The sequence below is a fragment of the Ictalurus furcatus genome, chromosome 2 (assembly GCF_023375685.1).
Source record: "Ictalurus furcatus strain D&B chromosome 2, Billie_1.0, whole genome shotgun sequence".
NCBI classification, from domain to species: domain Eukaryota; kingdom Metazoa; phylum Chordata; class Actinopteri; order Siluriformes; family Ictaluridae; genus Ictalurus; species Ictalurus furcatus.
The window spans coordinates 20,445,690-20,470,729 of NC_071256.1; the positions used below are offsets into that span (position 1 = coordinate 20,445,690).

General features: G+C 38.8%; 1 protein-coding gene across 3 annotated transcripts; it reads left to right on the forward strand.

The window, feature by feature from the left end:
- The first annotated feature begins 870 nt into the window (after window positions 1–870).
- Window positions 871–19,259, forward strand: sstr3 (somatostatin receptor 3). Of its 3 annotated transcripts, none has more exons than XM_053652617.1 (2): window positions 871–1,063; window positions 17,730–19,259. In XM_053652617.1, the coding sequence occupies exon 2, from the start codon at window positions 17,784–17,786 to the stop codon at window positions 19,254–19,256; it is 1,473 nt and encodes a 490-aa protein (XP_053508592.1). In that variant the 5' UTR covers window positions 871–1,063; window positions 17,730–17,783; the 3' UTR covers window positions 19,257–19,259. The 3 variants fall into 3 exon arrangements, with proteins under 3 accessions (XP_053508592.1, XP_053508610.1, XP_053508602.1); XM_053652635.1 differs by lacking the exon at window positions 871–1,063 and adding an exon at window positions 16,240–16,273; XM_053652627.1 differs by lacking the exon at window positions 871–1,063 and adding an exon at window positions 17,552–17,596.
- Window positions 19,260–25,040: the final 5,781 nt, after the last annotated feature.

A 25,040-nucleotide genomic window follows, 5' to 3' on the forward strand; every position in this document is an offset into this window, starting at 1 on the left:
CTTGCTTTCTCGCTGCACTAACACCTCTCTCTGCGTCTGATCTGTTCAGTGAGGTGCTGAGAGCCGGAGATTTAACAATGTCATGGATAACGAGACACGCCCTTCGTCCCAATTTACATCATTCGTATGTGAATGTTTTTAGAATGTAAGACGAATGTAATGCAACATGTTTTACATGTAAAATAGTCCACGTTATTACAGCCTAGTTCTCTTGTTCAAAGTAGTTATAGTGTTCAGAAACATTTTTGATCATTCATGTTCCATACCTCACCGTTATATAGTTTCATAAAAGTTATAAAAGTTATTTTTTTAAAAATCAAAAAGTTATGAAAAGTCATTAAAAATGTACAAAAGCACAAAAGCAAAAATCTATCTATTCTATCAAAAACAGATTATAGATTAGGTATATATATATATATATATATATATATATATATATATATATATATATATATATATATATATATACATAATCTGCCACATGATAGGGGAGACAAAGGGGTTTAGGTACAAAAGGTTGAGAACCTCTGGTCTAAACGAACTGAACCAGGGGAGAAAACACAATGCTCCAAGTGTGCATTGAGCCAGGTGTGAAAATGACCTAAAAAAAAACTAGAACCCTTAAGTATTTGGTTCAGGTCCCAGTAGAACACCTTCAGGAGGCTAAGAACCCTCTAAATATAACTAATTTTTTAGAAAATGATAAGAGCCTTAAGAGTCAAATATTAACACACACACACACACACACACACACACACATACACACGGTAACTCTCCCCGCCCCCTCTCTCTCTCTCCCCGGGCAGCTCGCGCTTATCCAGCAGCAGCCGTTACCTGGTTACCGGTGGCCGGTGTCGCGCGCAGCAGTGCAGTGCGGCGGTGAGGGACTCAGCTTTCAGAGCGTAGTCACAGCGGAGAGTTTCACAGACACGCACGAGCCGAGCCCGCCGCTTCCAGGCGCCTTCATTTCTGTTATTTCCCACTCCATCTTCCCCCTGATCATCACTCGGGTTCTGCGGTTCTGCATGAATCCTGAGCTCCAGACTCGCGCTGCTGATCAGAGGTAAGTTTCTGAAGAGTCTTAACCGGATGTTGTGACTGTAACTCGGTTAGTAACGGAGACCAGACACGGAACGGTGCTTCATCACACTTTTATTCTGTAAGAGATAGATAGATAGATAGATAGATAAATAAATAAATAAATAAATAAATAAAAGGTCAGAGACACCGCTGGATGCATTAAACCGCGAGCACTGCAGGTGTTCTTCAGGTTTAAATGCTTTGTGGTTAATTAAGGAGTCACGTGATGCCTCAGGCATTTAGCATATTAATGAGGAAAAGTCATATTTTATTATGATAGTGTGACTTAATGCGCAGCGATTATAACCGCTAGCTATAGCCTATTCCTGTAGACTACATATACATTACACGTGGTTATAAAATGTGTCAAATGTAATCTATAAAAATATTAACAAATTTTTTTTTTTTTTAAATATCCAAATATGTAGCGTGCACTGATTTATTTATTTATGATGTTTTATTTGATTTTACGCACCATGCATTGTCAGTCTGTGTTATAACAATAAAATCCTAAAATGAATTCATTTAAAGGGGTAATCAGTGCACGCCACATATTTGGATATTTTGGGAATTTTTAATATATCATTAGGTCCTTATCCGGATACTCCAACATCCTCTCAGATACCAAGCTGCCTTTTCATAAATATTCAGTTTGTGTCCTGCGTCCGACAAGTTCAGTTTCGGACTAATTATCAGTGGATCAGCTCAGAAAATGGGTCCAATTTACAGGAGGAACTTTACACTGAACTGACGATTTAATTCACGATGCTGAGGTCAGTTCAATATTTGTACAAACGGGATCAAAATTTTAATTAAGGGTAAGATCTGACACGATCCCTTATTAAAAATTTACGTGTCAATATAAAATTATAAACGAGACCTGTACAATAAAGTGTGTAGTGAATTCTATCAGAGCGTGTGATAGCGTGTCTCCGTGTCAGATTATACGACGAAGATCCTCTAACGACAGACCTGCGATTATAGATTCCCACTACATTCTGCTCACGTCATCCATCAGCGTGATCCACAAATCAGCTCCAGCAGAAACACACACATTCTTCACAGTGAGCTCGAGGTAATGAGGAGATTTTTGTTTCCTTTACATTTCTCCATCGCCACTACCATATCTGTAGCTGTGCCCCGAGTTCGCCATCGTCCTATTTGGATTTAAACGAGTGCCGTAGCAGCAGGGCTCACACTCTGAGGCTTTAATCGCAGAGTTGTCACACACTTTGTCCTCAGCTGGGTTTGATCTGAGTGACACTAAATCTGCCAGGTTATGCGTACTGAGACCTCCGATCTGATATCAGGTATTTTAATGCTGTAGTGTTATAGTTCTCGTCAGATCTGTTTAAACAGAGAGATGCTGAAGTGAACACTGTATAACGCGTTATTCACTGGGTTTGTCAGAGCCTGTGTGTGGGACGTCTCGGCCTCTGTGCCATTTCGCTGGAATTCTTTCCTGCTGCGTGGGTGACTGATGACTTCAGCATTCCCTGATTTTCCCAAACGGCTCCACTGCACTGGCAGATCGCTCTGACGTCACTGCGTCATGTGTAGGAGCAGAGAATTTCGCCTCCATGCTGTATATAACACAATCTCACACAATCCAGTCAGGGTGCGGAAGAAGGTGAAGCCCAGAACTGTTGATGATCCGCTGATATTGATGTTGATGGAGTCCAGACTTAGCCAACAGAACGAGCTGCACTAATTCAGTTAGACAGTAATGTGTTCAGCAGAGCAGGTTCTAGTCTGGTGTGGAAAAGTCAATTTCACTTAAACATCTCACAGCGCTGGTGAAGAGGAGAATCCGGAGCCTGGTCATTATCCTCGTCTCGTTATATATCAGAGTCAAAGTGTGCATGCCCTTATGACAAAATGAAGTCAAAGAAGCTATATTTTGAGTGCTCTGGGTTTCGCATACATTCCTTCATTATTACGATAATGGTGAAGTAGTGTGTGTTAAAAAATGAAAAGTGAAAAAAAAATGAAAAAAAGATATTAGATATATCAGTCCATTTTCCATTTTCATTAACTAACCACAGGTCACACACTTGTGCACTGTATAATGCTCTGCATGATGGTTGCAAAATCTGATGATTATGATGATTATGATGAAATCCTCAGTGTTGAGCACTTTGCTCTTCCATGTAAAGCCTAAATAAGAACTCCGTGCGTATTTATGATTACAGCACCAGATTCAGGTCCATTTTTACATCAAGGTGCTAAAATTCACATTCGTCTGATTGCCGAAATCCAATTTAGACAGAAAATTACACTCGTTTAACCGAACAGTACTCGCTCTTGTAGGCAGGTTGTGAAATTACGAGTGTGATCTCATAAAAAGCTTGAATAAAAAGCTTGAATGAGGTGATAACAAGTCTTTATTGGACACATATACATTACAGCACAGCGAAATTCTTTTTTCTTTGCATATCCCAGCATGGAGTCAGAGCGCAGGGTCAGCCATGATACAGCACCCCTGTAGCAGAAAGAGCCTTGCTCAAGGGCCCAACAGTTACGGTTGGATTTACTTGGATTTCAAATGAGCGAAGCTGAAAGAAAAGCAACAAACACAAACCCCCCCTGAATCCCACCCAGAACCCTAACCTCAGTGTTTGTAAATATTCACGTGAATTGATTAGTGTCTGTTGTTATGAATTTGGAATTGTACTGAAAATTCCCCAAAAATCAGCAACAGTGCAAAGCCCCATGCTGGACTAAAGAAGTATCCAAGCTAACATTAGCTAGCTAACACACACCAACGTTTGAAACATAATTTAGCATTATAACAGCATACTTCCTATTAAATGTTACATTAAACTACAAGTTTGTGTTAGCATGACAGATCTTAATGTTAGCAAGATGACTTAGCTAACAATAGCAAGCTAACTATGAACCAAAACATGTGTAGCGGCTTTCAGATAACACCAATTCACTAACTGTATATCATCTAAATAATTAAGGCTTTTCAGAAGACTTTCTTAGAAGGATATATCATTTAGCTATCATTAGCTACTTCAGTAACATTAACCACTAGCTACAATAACTGTCGCTAGCTTGATAACTAGCATAACCTGAAATTACACAGTGCATTCACTAACGATGTTAGGATTAAAACCAGGTTGTGATTGAGATCAATGCACAACTTTTATTGAGACATCGCAGGCTGTGGAAACAGCTACTGGCAACTGGAAAAATTAGAGTTACTACAGCAAGAAATCCAGTGACCTGGCCCATTTTTTCAAACATGCATTTTTACTGTATATTTAATAAAATTGTATTCACACTAGATAATTACACAGTCTTTTAGTCAATATTACAGCTAAACCATTTTACTGGTACCATTCGCACAGTAAAAACCCTCCTTATTACATTTTTAAATCACATAATTGGCAGCGTTTCTCTGTCCTGTTAGAGTTTTATTTCCACGACATGGATGCAGCTTTATTTCTAGTCACCACAGCTGCCCTGACATACCCCACTGCCTCAACAGCCTACAGCATGAGCTCAGGTGAAGAAATGAACCATGCTGTATATTGAAAGCTCAGCAGCTAGAGGTACTTCTACTTATCTGCCTGAAGAGCTGAGTGAAAGGACAGAGGTATACGGGAATGGAAACAAGCTGCTAGCAGCAGAGACACTCCACATCTCACCAGAGATGTTCTCAGCTTCTCTCCAGAGCTGAGATTTCGAACAGCCGAGTCCAGCCTACACAGAAATCTGGAATAAAAATAGTTCCAGAAGATGAGCACTACACTGCTGTGACACATGCAAGCTGATCATTATAATTACTGAATTATAAAGGAACAGAGAGTAATAACATGTTGATGTAGGTTTGGTCTAATCTAATGACCTCTCTGAGAGGCCAGAGCAGGTTTGAGCATTCATAAAAGTGTCAGGAGACGTGTGAATTCTGCGTTTTGTGTTCAAAAGAATGTCCATGTTGATCAGTGTATATACTCACTGAATGAGGCATATTATTGTAGAAGAAAGAGATGGAGAAATGGGAATAATGTAGATATCACAAGCAATTTTTCTCCTAAATCAAAAATCAAGCCCCTTGATTGATCAATCTTTTTCCAGCTAGGTGCTAGCTAGCGCATATACAGTTGCAATAAAAATCATTCAACACCCATTGCAAAAAAAAATGTTTATTGTCTAAATTTACAGACTTTCAGCCGTTTGCAATGAACAAATCAAACAAAAGCAACTGAAATAGTTCAACACAATGAATGCTTCAAGTGGTTTCCCCAAAATCAACTGAAAATGCAACTTATAATGATTTCTCCAGTTTCAAATTTATTCAACCCCTTCATGACAAGCATCTTTAGTACTTAATAGAGCACCCTTTTACTGTTATGACCTGCTGCAAATGAGATGCATAGCTTTTGGCAGCATTCCTGAGGAATTCTGGGTTAGGGTTAACCCTAACCCTTTCCCCGTGAGCAATGGCCTCCAGTTCAGTAATATTCTTGGGTTTGCGTGCTGCCTTCTTCAAATACCACCAGAGATTTTCTATGGGGTTCAATCAGGTGGCTGCGATGGCCCTGTAGAATCTTCCAGGACATCTTCTGCAACCAAGTCTTTGTGGAATTTGAGTTATGCTTGGGACCATTGTCCTGTTGGAAGGTCCAATGACACCCAAGCTTCAGCTTCCTCACAGATGGCATGATGTTTTCTCGTAGGATTTCCTGATACTTCAATGAATCCATCTTGCCTAATGCACGCTGCAAGTTTCCTGTGCCAGAAGATGCAAAGCAGCCTCAGAGCATCACCGAGCCACCACCATGTTTGACTGTGGACAGAGTGTTCTTTCTTCATTCTTCTTCCTCCAGATATACCACTAATCCAACATGTTGAAAAGTTCCAGTCTTCTTTCATCACTCCACAGAACAGAATCCCAAAACTTCTATGACTTATTTATATGATTTTGAGACGATTTTTCGTTTGCTTTTGGGTCAGTAGTGGTCTACATTTTGCAGTTCTAGCATGGAAACCTTCTGCGTTTAGTACGCGCCTTACTGTGCTCACTGAAACCTCAGTGCCTGTTGCCACAAAGTCTTGCTGCAGGTCTTTTGCAGTCACTTGAGGGTTTTTCACAACCTGCCTTCTCAGAAATCTGCTTGCAGTCGTTGATAGCTTCCTTTTTCTGCCCCGTCCAGGTATTTCATACATTTTCTACCCCTAGCCAATTCAGGTATTTCTTGTGTTTGAGCTCAAGCACATCTGGTGCAACTAATGAAGCCCTTGATTAGTTGCATCAGGTGTGCTTGAGACACCTGTTTTGCATATTTGTACTGTTGTAAGGGATTCTATTCAGGGGGTTGAATAATTTTGAAACAGGTCTTTAGAAGTTGTATTTTCAGTTGAATTTGGGGAACCACTTGAAGCATGAACTATTTCAATTGCTTTTGTTTCATTTGTTCAGTGCAAACAGCTGAAAGTCGGTAAATTTTGACAATAAACCTGATTTGCAGTGGGGGTTGAATAATTTTGATCGCAACTGTAACATTAACTTATTGATGATTACACTGTCATGGCTTGTGCATTTGAATATAATATGAATTAAAGTTTAGGCATTTTAAATATACTGACCAACATAGCTAGCTAGTTAATGCATAAGCTACATAGAACTGGTGAACAAATTCTTGCAATCTGCAAACACAAATATGACTTCATCAAAACAGCAAAGAGGCGGTGACATAAACGGTTGTGACTTAATCATGCTGACTTTCAGGAGTGAGATAAATGAGCTGGATCATGCGGGTGGGTTTGACTGTGTTACATCGAATTATCCAATTAAAGAAGATGTGAATTTACACAACCGCAGAGTGCAGGTGCAGATTTAATGTAAACAAAATAGCAAAAATAATCAACCCAAGCGGGCAATTCTCAAAACAACAACAAAAGTCCAGCAAACAGGCATGTACTAGATCGGGCAAAGTGGTGGAAAGACTTCGCAAATGTCTTGAGTGTCTGTGTTACTTAAAGGAAGTGTGTGTAATTGTGTGAACAGGTGGAGGTTGTGAATGTGGAGGATCATGAGAGTTGTGTTTTCAGTAGTAGGTGTGGATGTGACACTTGATTGTTGATGATTTTGTTCACAATAAAACCTGGCAAAATGCAACAAAATATAACCAAGTCGTCTTTGTGCGTTTGTTGTGCAATTTTTTTTTTAAATACGCTCAATTACGAGAGCACACAAGCTCTAGTCAAAGATTTTGTCTATTTGGACGACTGTGTTCCGACTGTAATGCAGGGTTAGTGAGGTTTTGAAGGGTGGATGATAACATGTTTTATTATGGTTTTTAATGGTATATTGTGTTAAGCTAATTAACCCACGTAGGTAAGAAAGAGTTCTCCTCAGACCGTGTCCTCCTGGAGGTGTTTCTCTAAATCTCATTTGGATTCCCTCTTTCAGCAGTGTGTAATTACTGACACTCCAGATCCTCGTCACACTCATTGACCTCACACACTCTTATTGACACGGGCTCTGTCAGCCGCGGGGCTCAGCGCTAACAATATTACACACCATGAGCTGTGACTCGGCTTCCTGCACTCATTAGACCTGATATCATTTATGTTTTTGTGCACGCTATAGGACTGGACCTGAAACTATTATTGCATAATTAAAGGTAATTGAGTTCACCTCAGTGCTGAATAATTGTACAGTTCGTTTTCAATGTGTTTATGGATATGAGATTGCTGTCATTTTTATTTAATATCTTTCTTGGTTAAAGGCTTTGCTTAAATATTCCAATATTTACTGAGGTTTCAGTCACGCTTTGTTCAATACTTCAGTAGTACTTATATACTGTATATAAGTTATAAGTTTAAAAAACTAACAACTTTCATTTAAATACATGATTTTTGAGTTTAATTTTGCTAAATAGTTTTTCATAAGAACGTTCATGTGCAATTATAATTATGGGTATATTATTATAATTGCATATGATTGCACTCAATAAAATTACTAATCACAATTGTTATTATGGCAATTAATCATCAGATTCATTGAACATACAGTTTAGAGAACCTGAAATTCTGGCTCTGTTTTTATTTTTGCGTTAAAGTGTCCTTTTTCATTATAAAGTGGTTCTTTCTCTGTGTCACTGTTGTGCTCATGGCGTTCATTCTTCCCATCACTGGACGTGTTAAACACGTGTTCACGATCCTCATCAATGATTTACTTGTGTGATTTTTGCTTCCAAGGCAATGAACATGAGCAGATGATTTACTGATCATAGAACGTTTTATGATTGTGAGTGCAGCACCTTGGGTTATGGAAATGTGTTTGCTCTCTTCAGCTCCCTCTTTTCCATTTCCTCTCTCTGTCTTTATCTGCCTGTCTCTTTGTCTCAATCTATCACGCTCTGTCTCGCGCTCTGTTTGTCATCATTGTATGTTTTTTTTTTTCGTTACTGAATAAAACACCAGATCCATCTCAACTCGTCTTGAAAAGAATGGTGAAAAAAAGTGACTCTGATCTGATGAGTGTGCAGTAGAGCATGAGATGATCGATGCAGAAGATAGCTAAGATGGTTCTCTGGGTGACATTTTGCACAAGTGTGTGTGATGTGTTGCTAATGAACCCAGTGCTAATTATCTTCATAATTCCAGTGACATTCACAACGAGCTGCTGGCTTTTACTGTAGTGTTCTGAAGACTGACAGGTGGTTCTCATCCCTGAGGTTATTTTCTGTTCAGAGGAGAAAGTTTGAGGCTGCGGGAGAACCCTGGGGGTCTCAGCATGCACAGACGTACAGGCATGTAGTGTCAGTGTAGCCGCCTACGCCACAGACGGCAAGGAGAACCACAGCACTAACAGCCATGCGCAGGGACATGACTCTCCATCTGGGATCTTCCTCCTCCTCCTCCTCCTCCTCCTCCTCTTCCTCTAATCAGGCAGGAGGCTATGAATAAATTATCAGTCATTTGATCAGGAGCTCTTCTAAACGCACCTGATCTGTCAATACTGTAATGTCTCCAGAGCAGATCCAGTTCCTCTGAGATCACGCTTGAGAAAGATCTGGAACTGGTTTGACCTACTGACCTTATTGATATTAAGGACAGAGTGTGTTCTATATTATAAGAAATGAATAGACAGGATGCAATCACATCCAAAAACTCGTTCAAATGAAAATATTAGCATAGATGCAGAAGCAGCCTTGTGTAAAAGTCTTACAAAAAATACAAAACACTAATGCTAATTAATAAATAAATAATAAACACATGAATTTTATAAACTGTAAAAACAATAAATCACTTAAAAATGGTTAATTCGGAGAAAGGTAAACTATATAAATATATAAAACTGTAAGTACACAATAAAATAAGTGAGATGTGTGTAATGAGTGGTGAGTTATAAATATAGGTCTTGTCTGGCATTAAAGATGTGTGAATACAGTGTGATGTATTTAAATCATCATAAACATGACAGTTATGTGAAGCGTGGGAAAAGAAGCTCTTCAGGTGACATTCATGCTGCATTCAATTGCGCTCATGTGTCACTGGGTTTAAGCGAAGATTTTAAATAATTAGCTTGCTTCTGTGGGATTCAGATGTGAGGAAAAGCAAAAAGTTTAAGGTTCGAGGTTAGCAGTTAGAGGTCATGTAGACATGACGTTTTTGTTTTTTTTCCAGAACGAATTGTTGACGTTCCTGATGGTTCCGTTTCATTTCTACGGTCTCACATCTTAAGAGCTTAACAACTATGTGCTAGCTAGCTAATCATTCCCTTCAGTCATTATCGAGCTTATGCATGGCATCCATATTTCTCAGTTGCCTAGCAACAGGGTTCACATGACTTTAACCATTTAATCTGCAAGTGTATGATGCATTCCAGTCGAGCACACCATTAGCCATTGCCATGAAAGCTCTCAGTCTTGGTGTGATCCAGTGCCGATGTTTCTCAGGAGTCACTTATTAAATTCCACTAATCACTGAATTTTCACACCGTATGGACTATAATGGATGTGGATTATACACATGACACAGAGATGAGTATCACCCCCCCCCCCGCCGCCCCGTCATCTCCCCCCCCACCCCCCCCCCCCCCGTGTGTTCACTGACATTAATATATAACGGTAAGGTATAGGGATAAGAAATGACTACACACACCCCATATGGCTTTAAAATATGAATAGGCTGAAGTTGGCTAAAAATACACTGACTGTATTAACGCACCAGTGACTCATTCGGTTCATGTGAGTGGTCTACAGTGAAGTGCTAAAGATTAAAAACATTAGTGAGGTTATCTAAACAAGACATGTTTTAAGCATCGAGAGATGTGAAGCAACCTGAGCAGCAAATCTGCCATTTTAGCACTTTAGTAAACACAGCAGAGTGAAGATGGAGGGAACTGAGACTGGCTTTGTGTTTGTAACGTGAGATGAGGCAAGACACAAGTGTGTAAACTCATTGTGGGTTTTATTATGTACGTATTCCATAAATCACTATCAGGAGAAACTAACAGGCGAGAGTCAAAACCAGGGAACACAAAACAAGGAACTCAGGAAACTCAGCTTAGAATTAGTGACATTAAAAAGCACAATACAGGTGAACACATTCGGAGAGCAAACCAATGACAGGACGAGGGGCGGAGACAGGACCAAAACAGAAACCAAAACAAAGGCACCACATAAGTAAAAGTACTGTAAGAGAACTAAAAAGAAACTAAAGAACCAAAATCAGTCCTGATTGCTGTAGTTGAAATGTGCCTCATGCTGCATGAGGAAAGTTCTCCTACTTTATAGTTTATAGACTTTCCCTGTTACAGCTTTCAGATGAGGATCCTCTTAAAACAGCTTTTTCTTCTTCAAAGAAAATCTCAGTTCTCTTTACACACTTCAGCATAAGAAGCAAATGAATAAATAAATAAATAAATAAATCAAGCTTTTGAAGAGAAGGTGGTGGACCATCTAAGAGCCTTGAGAGCTTTAAACCACTTCCCCAGAGGATATCATGGCATCACAATGCAGCTAGAGACAGTAAACCATATATAATTATATATAGCATTCAAGATATTCATTTCTTTCTACTTTGTATGTGTTTCTTTGTCAGAGTAGTTTCTGTGGTTCTTTACATCTTTACTTTATAGAGAAAGACTAAGGGCTTGGTACAGCAGTGGAAAAAAGTACAGAGAAAGTGCACATAAGTAAAAGTATCTAAATCTTCTGCAATTAAAAGACAAAAATCTACTTAAGTGAAAATCAAAATGTATCGACAATGAAACACACTCAAGTATTCAAGAGTAAAATGAAATATCTTTAACTGATGAAAAGCACAAATTCATCACCCTCGACCCTTCATGACTCGCTCGTTCACAATCAAGCAGAAGTAAAATATTCTGATAACTCAAATCTACACACAAATCTACTGTCATATAACATTTCTGGAATAAATGCTGAGGCACATTAGCAATGAAAAACAAAGCTTAACCAACTAGTGCAATTAACAGTCTAATGTAGTAAACTTAACTAGCTAGCTAAAATTACAAAAATCAAGCAGGTAATTTACCAAACTTAAGCTCTAATTGCGAATTTTACAGCAGATATTTTACTTTTACATGAAGACAAATGAGACGCGTCATCCTGTATGAATCTGTAACTCCAGCCAAGGACAATATCATACTAAGAAGAAAACTGGGGAAAAGAACAACCTCATGCTGTTTGAGATTTGTAACGAGTGCTTTGAAAATACAAAATGAAAAATATAAGGAGTAATAAGTGTGTTTTTTATCTGGGGAAAATGTTTTTGTGTAAGAGTACAAATATTCAGCTTCAATAATACTTGAGTAAAGTGCACATATATAAAAATAGTACTTAAGTACAGTAACAGAGTACTTCAGCAACACCAGAAAGGGGACAGTGATGAAATTCTGCCTCTTTTCATACGACACACTGACTCGCCTCAGCAGGACGTCCATCACGATGCAGAATAAACCCTGTGACTGTTTCACTGCACCACACTGTCCATCAGACAAGAGATTTTATTCTCCTCTGTTTTGAGTCTCTAACTGTTACACACAACAGATTTATTCTTAAAACAGCTGAAACACTTATGCTGGTCTCTCTTATACAGGTTTGCCTCAAGCCTCAGCTTCATCACCAAAAACACATCGATCTCAGCATTTACAGAGCTCAGGCAAAAGGTCTGCTGATGTCAGGAGTGAAATACTGCAGAGAAAAGGATATTATCGATTTTCACAGCTGGAAATAGAGCGGGTATTAGCTTCAGTAGTGAAACTGGCTATGTACATTTCTCACAAAATAGCCTCCTCAAGGCTTCTTTGGACAGTTAAGAGTTTTTAGCTTCCCAAATGAACCCTACTTGGAGTCCACTGTGAAAGGGAACTTCTCTTGTAGAGTTCTACATGGAACCTTCAGGCTCCCTCAACAATAGTGCCAAGAAAATGTGAAAGTAATAAAGAGTTAGTGCAAAACTGGCAATGTACAGTCTTTAAAAATAAGGTTCCTCAATGGTTCTTTGGATAGTTAAGAGTTTTTGGCTTCCCTGTTGTAAGGTTCTGCATAGAGTCTTTAAGGATTTTTAGTGCCAAAAAAGTGCAAGGAATTATTTATTTGGTACATAGAAGACTTCTTTGGCTAATTAAGGGTTTTAGCTTTCTAAATGGGCCTACTCTCTGAAAGAGCTTAGTGGAAAGTGTTACTGATGAAGATTTTATATCAGAGACATGGATTTGTCTGATTACTTCTGAAACTATCTGTTTTTGTGAAGGTCAGATAGTTTAGAGAGAGACTTTAATTATTTCACACATCAGTGTTTGCAGTTCCATTGTTTTTCACACAGATCTCATTTAAAAGCTCTGAAAAATAAAATGTTCATTTACCTTCCATGGTGTCACAGATTTCAAATTTTGACTGCGTTTACAGTTTAATGATCTCATTTTGATGCATGGCCACATTGGATGTAATAACACGGTCCACCCTGGAGTGTTTTCTTAACATGATTACGTGTTTGAACTGAGAAGTGTGTTAGCAAATAGAATTGCTGTTGCAGCAGCAGATAAGCTTGCTTTGACCTTCAACACTTCTCGTAATCCAGATCTGTGGGAACGCTGGAAGTTTGCAAGAGGGTTTGATAAATTGATGCTTTCAGGGAATTCACTCTGCCTCAGTCAGAATAAAGAGACGCAAAATAAACAGCAGGAGGACACAGGTAAGTGTAGAGTAATGATGTAGCCGAATTCGGATACTTTATTCAGAATGAACAGATAAAGTGTTATAAAGGCATACAAATACAGGTATGAATAGGAGGTTTGGGATTTATTTATTTATTTATTTATTTTCAGAAAGTTTGTCAGAAAGATTCACAGTGTGTCTTGTTGAGATTAGAGGTGTGTATTGAGACTGGGATCCTACAGGACACAGCAAAGTAGTCTCATACGCAGGAGGTTTTTAAAATTCATGTAGGCGCGAATGAGCAGTCAGATATGAAGCTCACCGTATAAACAAAGACCACGTGCATTCACATGAACATGCAGGTGAACAATGCTGTGTAATGCATTTACACCATTCATTCATTAATTTGTTTTTAGTGATTCGCAGTCATTAAAATTAGGTACTAGTTGGTTTATAATTTGGGAAAAACAAACAGTTACATTCATGTGATCATATTTCATGAGAAAATATCATGGACAAATACAAACAAAAATAATAACTGCCCGAGTGGATTTTTTTTTAAGTTGGGCACATCTCTATTTTAAAGAATAAAGGTCAAAAAAAAAATTCTGGTTTAGGCCACGCCCACTGGTTATGGCTGTGCCATTGCGTTACCCCTAATATAATGTTATTATTCATGATGTAGTAATGATCATGGGTTCTTCTCAGAAAATATTAGAAATGACGGACACTGATGAGTCATTCTGTAATTAGCATTTTATAATTCATATTTTGATGAAATTATCAGGTGTTATTATAAAAGTAAATGGGATTTAACACACACAGCAGTGGAGCTCCGTATTGTCTCCACATCTGTACAGTTTTTTTTACCGATCTCCAGAGCATTTGTGGCATCCATGACCTGCTAGACACAAGAGCACTCGATCAAGGAACCTGAAGATCCGACTTCAAACTGGCATCAAAGAGGGCGTCATATTAAACTCCAGGAGAGCCGAGGTGTGATAAAGATGGCAGACAGACGCCGCATGTCAACAAGCCAATCAGAAGCACAGGACGGCTGTTTGCAATTAGCACAAAGAAGCAAAGAGCATTTGAACTCAATCAGGCAACAAAGCAGAGGGCTTTGAGAGAGAGCGAGAGAGAGAGCTCCGAGTCATTCAGAGCTCCATGTCTCAAAGGAGCTCTCAACATACATAAAAATGGAAGTGCACTCAGCACAGCTGCACGCATTTCATCAAACAAGAGTGCACTTTGGATGTTCTTGTGTATAAGGTTATCAGGGTTAGCACTAGGGGAGTGTTAGTGTTCTCTGGTGGTCGCTCCTTAGTGTAGGTATAATTTGCTCATCGTTCCTAATGTACACAAGGCCAGTACTCGGTTTATCTTTATAATCCATCATGATTACTGTTGTACAGGAACACCGCGTACAGTAGCTGCTACGTAGGAGCTCTGAGGCACCAGCTGATAATCAGCTAAACCACAATGTTCTCCTTCTGCTGTTGACGATCCATGATACATGGATACTGTATTCACGATCTGCTCATATTGACCATCCTGAACACACACTCAGTGGTACTTGTATTTACTCTTACACATGTACACTGTAATGATTTATAATCACACTATCCTGAGTCACCCAGAAGAGTACTGGTTCCTTTTTCAGTCATGGTTTCCTCCTCATGTCGTCTCACCGCTGTCACCTCTGGCAGCTTGTTCATTGGGGAACTCAGTCTACATCTGGATTTCTGTAAAGTTGCTTTGTTTTAATGTCTATAGTGAAATATGATATATAAATAAAACTGAATTGAATTTCTTGGAGGGCTTCTCTGCTGCTGATGTGCCTGATTCACTGTTGGATATGAAAATCAGGTGTGTTTCAGGGAAAACTTTAAACTTTTACTTGCAGTTGGTTTCTCAAAACAAGTCGTTTAAAACAGCGAGGCGGTCCACTGAGACAGGCAGCATTTTCAGACGGTATTTGTGCCTCTGAGATAAAGTCTGTTCCATTTCCTGTTATTTAAGTCTCCTTATTTTTGCAATGCATGAGTCCTGAGCAGATGAGTTCTGACTTTTAAAGTTCTGATAGTGTTTTGCAGAGGACGCTCAGTATATTTGGTCAAGTGTGAAATAAGTATGGTCCAAGCTGCAGTCCAGTTGTCCACCTGAACCAAACTGAGGTGTTAGAGTGAAATCCTGTCTAAGACTTCAGAACGAAAAAGGGAAGACATGTTGTGGTCTGCAGAGAACCAAAGGGACCTGTTGATATACGGAGTGAAGATGAGGCTTTTAAACATCTTCAACCGAAGAGCTGATTTGACAAAGTAACCTGTGATGATATCACGTCCCACAAACCTGAGCAGAGTGCATCCTGGGTTCAGACTCGAGCATTCAAGCTGAAAGGTTCATGCTTTGACAGATACAATCACATTTGTTAAGAAAAATGTCATCTTCATATTATGAATATATACTAGAATATTAATCCAGCATTTCTCAAAATGTAACTCAGGACTTTATTAGAAAAAACACTCTGTGTTCAGTAAATGTTCTGCAAGCAGGCTTTCTGTTTTTACAGAAAATACTGTACTCGATCTGATAAAACTCTTATGAATGATGCTAATGATTATGGTGTAATTCTACTGTGTGTAAAAAAGATTTCTGTTGGTAGACAGAAGGAGGAAATAACCATTTCAACACAATTTGATTATTTGCATATTGAGAATATTTGTGACTAAATGTCATAAATTATTTCTGAAATATTGCACATATATGAAAATCTGTTGTTATGTTTTAACACCTCTCATCTGATAGATCTTGCGTAAGCCACTGCTTCATAAATGTAACGAAGCAAATTTTTACAAAAACAAGACTCAGAAATGAAAAACGATTCATGTTCACAAGCAGGTTAGAAACACGGCATTTTATTCATTACATTTTTTGTTTTCATTCCCGTCATGTGGACGTTTGCCTGGAAGGAGACTCGGAGCGAGCGCTCTCTCCCTCTCTCCATCATGGACTCAGGTGTGAATGTTCCACAGGGATTTGAGAAGGTAATTGTTTTCCAGGAGAGGTTTAAAGTAGACAGAGAAAAGAAACATCACCTGCTTCCATCTGCGTACTAATGATCCTTCTATCACTGAGAGACACTTAACATGCGCACTGATGAAATCTAACTTCATCTAGAAAAGGAAAGACACAGCTGTGATATGTTCCTGTTTACATCACCAGAGCTCCAGTGTACATTTAAAAAAATAATAACTCCAAATAAAAACACATACACAATAAAAACACCCACACACACATATCTATCTATCTGTTTATCTATCTATATATATGAAATAAATGCACAGACATCTATTTTATACCCCTATATCTTACTGGGCTGTTCATATTCCTTCTAATACATTATGTTTATATATTTTAAAAGATTTATAGATTAAAAAATGTGTAATGGTTGATACGGTAAAGTTTTCTGTAAGGAGAAATGTGTCTATATAATGTTTATGGAAGGAGTCTCCAGAGTCAGCGCTTTGTAACAGTCAGAGGTAAAGCTGTAACTTTAAGTTTTCCGACATCTTCAGGTTACATGAGAAGCTGTGGAGGTTTATTTGTCTTATTAACTTAAGAGAGTTAATAAAGAGAGGCTGGTGAGGGAGCCACTGTTCAATGGTAAAAAATTTAAATCAAATTTTAACCTCATTATTAAATAAACTGTTATTTAATAAATAATTAGTTGTAATCGTTGTCAAATTGCTTTGGAAAATGACCATCTGCAGAGTGATTAGAGTAGTGCAGTGTTTATAACGTATTTAGCATTGACAGAATGTAGTGCTCATGTGTATGTGGTTAAAATGTTAATGACTAGGCTTGCCATGTGGGAAAACTCATTGTTTAAACTGTCTGAGTGTTCGATAGACACACACACTGGTCAAACAGCGTCCTTATGGCACTCAATCTCACTCTCTAATCATTTCCCGCTTGACTCATTGCCCAGCGCCACATTTTATTTCTCAGTATGTTATCATTTAATTATGTTTTTTCAAATTGCTATTTCCGGTTAACCTCCTGAGCTTTCTCACGATGCTTCCAACCTCTTTTTTATTCTCTTTATTGTTTCAGTCTCCTTCATGGCTTCTGTTGGTTTTTCCATCTCCGTCTCTGTATTTGCACATCCTATTCAGTGAGACTGCTTTTGAACATCAGGCATTTAAATGCTGCCTAATTAGCATTTTGGACTGCCAGAAAAAAAATATGTTATTTAAAAGCATCATCATAGCATCTACCTGGAAAGATTTTTAGAGCAGGATTGTTTTTTGGGAAGCAGCCCAGAGTTGTGTTATTATTGCATGTAACTTCATTCTCTCTCCGAGCCGGTAAACTCTGACACGCGTAATAGTTTTGAACAAAACAATGCACCAAATTGTTCTGTTATTATGCACATTTCTCACACTCTTCTGCTTCCATGGAAAATAATAACGGTTTGTATTTTGTTCTGCTGTTTTGTAGGACAATGGCCCCAAGCTGAACAGCGTGTGAGAGAGAGCAGAGATCAGAGCTGTGATGGACGTCTCGTCAGTGGACCCTTCTGCTGTAGCAGAGCTCTGGAACAACATTTCCCTCTCAGGATACTTCTTCAATGAGACTTTTCTCAACGAGACTTTTTTCAAAGAGACTTTTCTCAAGGAGACTTTTTCCAATGACTTGTGCCTCACACGCCTCAACATATCTAACAGCACCAATGGAACCTGCGCTGGAAGCCAGTCAGGCATCAGCATAGCCGGTGTCCTTATCCCGCTCATATACATCATCGTGTGCATCATCGGCCTTGGTGGGAACACTCTGGTGATCCACATTGTCCTGCACTACTCCAAGACAGAATCTGTTACCAACATCTACATCCTTAATCTGGCCATCGCTGATGAGCTGTTTATGCTCAGCCTTCCCTTCCTGGCTGTCCAGAATGCCATGACATCCTGGCCCTTCGGATCCTTCATGTGCCGTCTGGTGATGACCGTTGATGGGATCAACCAGTTCACCAGCATTTTCTGCCTGACAGTGATGAGTATCGACCGCTATCTGGCTGTGGTGCACCCCATCCGCTCGTCAAGGTGGAGGAGACCGCAGGTAGCCAAGGCTGTGAATGGTTCCGTGTGGGCGATGTCCTTTATAGTGGTTCTGCCGATGGTGGTCTTTGCTGGTGTGTTTGAGAATGGAGGGACTTGCAACATCAACTGGCCAGAGACGTGTAGCATCTGCCGTGCTGCGTTTATCATCTACACCTCCACTGTAGGGTTCTTCTTCCCGCTGCTGGTTATCTGCATGTGCTACCTGCTCATCGTCTTCAAGATCCGCAGCTCGAGCAAAAAGGTCCACGCCACGTCGAACAAACGGCGCAAGTCTGAGCGCAAAGTAACACGCATGGTGGTGATCGTGGTGGCTGTGTTCGTCTTCTGCTGGCTGCCGTTCTACGCCCTGAACATAATAAACCTGATTGTGTTTCCACCACCCAGTGAGCTGCAGGGATTCTACTACTTTGTGGTGGTGCTGTCCTACGCCAACAGCTGTGCCAACCCCATCGTCTACAGCTTCCTCTCTGACAACTTCAAACGAGGCTTTCGGAAGGCTCTGTGCCGCTCATCGAGAAAGGTTGAGAGCCACGAACCAGCAGAACGTCAGGAACAGGAGGAGCGCAGGCAGATACTGATGCCCCGTGAGAGTTTGCGCAGAGCCGTAAGAGAAGATGAAGATGAGGATGAAGAAGAGGACAGGGAGGAAGTTACAGAGATGACCGAGATCTGCAAGATCACTCAGAACGGGAACGGCAGCGCACAGTGCACTCGCGCTTTGCTGTCTGAGAGGCCGTTAGCTCCAGGGCTTTCAGAGCCGAGCTCTCCACGAGGAGATGGGATTGGGAAAGGACCTGGATTTGGGACGAACACAGCATTGCTGAATGGTGTGAAAAACGGAAATGTGAAGCCGCTGCCAGAGGAACCTGTAGAAAAGAACACGTCATTGGAGATCAGCTATTTGTAAAACCTGTAAAAAAAAAAAAAAAAAAAAATTGTTTTCTTTCTTATTATGTGACAGATCCCCAGTATTTCTATACTTTTATCTTATATGATTCTGTCACAACTGGAACTTTGCTGAAATTTTAGTTCAAACCTGTGTGTATCTGACAAAGTCCGGTGTAAATTGTGTAAATGATATAATATTCCGTAGTGACTTGTTGTTGTACATCAGAAAGTTTTTAAGGCCAAGCTCATGACTGTTCTTTCAGATTCTCAACCCTAGATGGCTTTTAGAGGGTTTTTCATTCAGCCTGACTGATACCTGAACAGACACAAATCTGATTTCCACATATACTCAAGTGTAATTAAATCAGAAATAATTTATTACAAACAGAGCTGCATGACTTCATGCTGCAAGTCAAGACATTACACCTCCATTAAACCTTGTACAAGATGATGAAGAAAGAAATCTGTCTGGTTGTTTGCCATGCTTCTCAAGCTGTGGTCATCTGCATACGTTATGGATCAGTTCATGGTGGATATTTTTATTCCAGTGTTTATTCCAACATTTTAATACTCCAAGCAGAAAATTTACAAGCAAAAAGAAAATGTAAAACATTTATCCTTTACAAAAGAAATCAAATTGTGTTTTTAAGATGGTGCTTATGGAAATGTTGTAGGAAATGTAGGTTTTGCATACCTGTAAAACACCACAAAGACACAAAATACATTCATTTATAGCACATATAACACATGATTGGTCAGAAGATGTTGATTAATTTTCTATAACAGCAGCTCTGACAGAAGTGCAGCTGCAGATCACAGGTTTATATTAATACGTTAATAGTTATATCTAATACGTTATGGTTTCTATAGTAACAGCTCATTCACAGGGACGTGTACAGTGGACGCTCCATGTAAACAGTAATGTGAAGTTTTCTGTAAATTAAACATTTATGGAAGGAGTCTCCAGTGCCAGCACTTTGTAACAGTCAGAGATAAAGCTGTAAGTTTAAGTTTTTCAACATCTTTTTGAGAGAATAAAGAGAGGCTGCTGAGGGAACGACTGTTTATAGCTGCTATAACATAATCAACAACAGGAACTAACTTGTTTCACTGACGTTGCAGAACATTAAATGTAACTATAAATGGATAAAAACTATGGGCATGTTGTATTGTTGGTAAATTGCTGTGGTAGAAGAGGAATAAAACACTTCCTCTAGTCTCTTTTAGATCATCTAAACAGGTTTGGAATTTTTTTTTCCAGTTTGGGATTGTTATCTTGTTGTAGGATACACTCACGTTTTATTCTTTGTTCATTCTGGGGTTTTTTTTATTCTTTGCAGATAAGTTGTATGAGAGGTTTGTTATTTTCTTATTCAGACACACTGAGTGGGCTGTGTACACTTTTGCACTCATCCATATATTCACTTACAACCATGTGCAAATTTGATGTCTTTGACAAAAGATCTTTAAGAGCACCAGCAACGTCATGTCCAAGTGCCTCCTATTACAAACATACTGTTTACTCATACTCCACCCACGCAACAACACACACACACACACACACACACACAGAGGGGCATTTGCGTCCAGCCTCGTAAGTCCACACACTTGACATTCAGAGATGTTTTGTGAAAGAGCTGTAAATAAGACTTCTCTCTCTGAACATTTACACAGATTATAAAGGGTCCACCTCCACCTCCACCTCTGCTTTCACACACAACACAATTCACACCTAGCTTAAAGTGATTACAGGTTATGTTAGAGACAGCGCAGTGCCATTGATGCCTTCCTCAAGCCTGAGGGGGAAAAATCCATTCCCTCTTATATATCTTCTTTCTTAAAATCTTCATGTACTTAACTGTTTTGATTCTGATTGGTCAGAAGGTGTTGATGAATTTTCTATAACAGCAGCTCTGGCAGTAGTGCAGCTGCAAATCACGGGTTTATATTAATGCGCTCGTTCTAATACGTTATTGTTTCTATAATAACAGCTATTAATAAACAGATTAATAATAATAATAATAATAAACTCGATTAATAATAAACAGATCTAAACAAATAACATTGCTCTGTAAGGGGATGTTTATAGAAAATTTATGGAAGGAGTCTCCAGTGTCAGCGCTTTGTAACAGTCAGAGATAAAGCTGTAACTTTAATATTTCCGACATTTTCAGGACCAAGGAGTTTAAGCTACTTCGCGGTTTCTTGGTAACATGACAGGCTGCATTTTTTTATTTATTTATCTTATTAATTTGAAGAGAGAGAATAAAGAGAGTCTGGTGAGGGAAAGACTCTTTGTTTGTAGCTGCTATAATGTAAGTGACAACAGGACCTAACTTGTTTTGCTGATCTTCCACAACATTAAATGTCGATCTTTAATAAATATTGCTGTGATATAAGAGGAAAGAAACACTTGGAGATGTGCTTTTACAGGAAAAGAATCAAGTGCAGATATAGCGATGCTGCAGTGCTGGTGTGTGTACAGTATTTCACAACACTTTCTGTGGGCAGCGCCGCATTAATGAAGCGACCCACCCTCTGATTGTAATACATCTCTGTGATTCATTGGATGTTTGCGACCCACTGAGACCCACCCACCAGCGCATTACTCACCTCTTGGCTCAGATTTAATTCAGGCCTGAACGCAAACAAAGCCATTAGCTCACATGAGTGAGAATGCAAAGCTAGCCCACGGCTCCTTCAGCCCTGTTTTCACTTCTCTCTCTCTCTCTCTCCCTGTCTCTCTCTGTCTCTCACTCTCTCTCTTTCTCTCTCTCTCTCTCTCTCCCTGTCTCTCTCTGTCTCTCACTCTCTCTCTCTCTCTCCCTGTCTCTCTCTGTCTCTCACTCTCTCTCTCTCTCTCTCTCTCTCTCTCTCCCTGTCTCTCTCTCTCTCTCTCTCTCTCTCTCTCCCTGTCTCTCTCTGTCTCTCTCTCTCTCTCTCTCTCTCTCTGTCTCTCTCTCTCTCCTCTCTCTTTCTCTCTCTCTGTCAGTGTTTATTTCACATATGTTTAGGAAATGTATTTATTTATAAAAAAAAATGTCTGAATACAGTGATCTGTTTGTGCTCTTAGTGTCCGTGAGCCATGTGCTGTTCTTTTCATTGTTTTTTCGTTTGTTTGTTTTTCAGCATAATCATGTGGGCTTTTCTCTTTTCTCTCTTTTGTCTTTGGAGAAGATGAAGATGGAGGCTCGGGGTCAGAAACAGTGGACATTTTTATTCAGCTGAGTGGTGAATCTGTATTACATATCTTTTTTTATTATTATTTCTTTAAATCTGTGTAGTAGGTGATGTTCAGCCAAAATCCTAGATTTCTATATTTCATTAAAAAAATCTGTGAAATAAATATTTTATCAATGTTTACTGGCATTATGCGTCTTTCCTTTCCAACTAATACAAGTTCAATTCATGAATCCCTTAGAAATATCACATCAAGTGCTTAACCGTTAAAATGGTTAAGATTATTAACACTATTTGCTTAGTCATATTTTTAATTATTGCCCTATACATGCAACTTTACTGGTGGAATAAAACAAAAAGCAAACCATTGTAAAATGAGTAGAAATTTAAGATAAATTCACATTTGTTCAATATATTTTCACTAGCTAATATGTCTCTCTTTTTTTGCATTTAATACTTTCCCTGGATGCACAACTGAAGAACCCTTAAGAGTTCTAGATCTGATTTTTTTTTTTAAAGAATGTAGATATTTACATTGCACAAAATGTCCAAAAAATTTAGCATTTTAAACTAGTTTTACGAGAACCCTTTCTTAAAATGAAACACCATAATTTACAGTTGTACACAGAAACCTTAAGTCTTTCTGCAGAGAGACAAACCAAAGAACCATTTAGGGTTCTAGATTTAACCGTTCTATGAACCTGATTGTGGCTGTTAACAGCTTCTTCTTCTTCTGAATCATGACACAGTTCAAACATTTGCATTAGCACAAATGTTATTATAGGTTTGAGCAATTTTCTAAAATAAATTTGTATTTTCAGTTTTCATTGGAAATTCAGTTTAGTTACTGCTTATTTCAGTTTGTTGACTTATGACTTATATATTTAAGTTTTAGTTCTTTTTAGTAATTTGAGTTCAGAACATTTCATCTCTGATCTAACTTACTTGTGTCAAACATCTTGTTTGGTCTGTAAGCAAAAATAAATAACTTCTCTGGCTGACTGGGAGACTATTAGATGTATAGCTCCATAGTATAATTAAGTATCAAACTTACTTTTTGATACTTAAAAATTTATATTCATAAAAATTTTGATACTTAAAAAATCAAAAGCCTGGGTCTTTTGATAAGAAGAATGAATGAATGAATAAATGAATGAATTGGATGCTAGTCTTGTAATTTAATCTTATTTATTCATTTATTTAATTTAAACTGTTCTTAAATATAATTATGCTGGTGTTCACTTCCACAAAACCTGTCCTTCTGCTCCTGGAAGTACAGAACTGGTGTGTGAGTTCTTTTGCTTGAAGTTCTGGAACACCCGTGAAACAAGTTCAAAATTCAAGATTTTACTTACATTATAGCAGCTATAAACAGTTGTTCCCTCACCAGCCTCTCTTTATTTTCTGAGAAGAATAACAAAACACACACACACACACACACACACACACACAAAACGAGAAACCACAAAGCAAAATCTTGAAGATGTTTGAAAACTTTTGTGGAAAATTTACAGTTTTACTTCTGACTGTTACAAAGAACTGACACTGGAGACTCCTTGCATAAATGTGAATGAACTCTCCTTACAGAAAACTTCACCATATCAAAGATTTTTTTAAAAAATCTATTCATGTGGACCGTGTTTTGTACACATCGCAGTGAATGAGCTGTTACTATAGAAACGATAATGTATTAGAACGAGCACATTAATATAAACCTGTGATTTGCAGCTGCACTACAGTCAGAGCTGACCTTATACAATCTGCTGATTCGAGAATTCTGTGGTATTGGAATTAAAAACAGCATATTTACCCTCTGTCCGTGTAAGATATAATAATAAAATAATTAAAATTCCTTTCATGTCTTAAAGTGATGGGAGCTGCCTTTGGATGAACAGTGAATGAAAAATGTGAAATTTCATCTTGTCTTTAATGTGGCGTTAATCACAGCTCTGCCTCCACACCACTCCGTATTCTGCTGCATGACCCGTAGATGACTGGGAAGTGAATGACAGGTAGAGATGTAAAGCAGCTCCTGGCACTTCATCTCTCCTAATTGCGGTTCTTTATGAGCGCTGAGAGGAATGTCGCCAAAAGAGGCAAATTAAATGTCACTGCCCCTAATTTGCTCTCATCTCACTATCACACACAGCAAGAGTGTCTGGTGTGTTTATTACTCAGGGCCGTCTCCTATTTCCTGTCGTGTGGAGAAAAGGCTGAGCGTTTACTGCAGCTGCAGGTGAGCTGAACGCTTCATGGTGGTTAAATGCTGCTGTTTCTGTCTGAGGTGAGAGTTCAACAGAGAAAGAGACTTTATTCAGAAAGAGGGTGTGAAATGTTCAGCTACAACTTCAAAATCTCTATAACTATACAATAATCTGTAGAGAATAATAACACCAAAGAAATTACCATAAATGGCAAAAAAAAAATCTCTACACCTTTATGAATTACATGAATATGCATTAATGTGTATGAATAAGCAAATTTTGGCACGTTCCCCCAGTCCTCCTACTAGCCTAGGTTCTGTCATTGTTCTGGATTCCCATCTCACTCTCTGGTCATTTGCATATCAAATGTGATCGGATCTATCCGTCAATTCAATTCAGTTTTATTTGTGTAGTGCTTT

Coding starts and splice junctions, on each gene's coding strand:
- sstr3 (XM_053652617.1), top strand. CDS start 17,784: ATGGACGTCTCGTCAGTGGACCCTTCTGCTGTAGCAGAGCTCTGGAAC.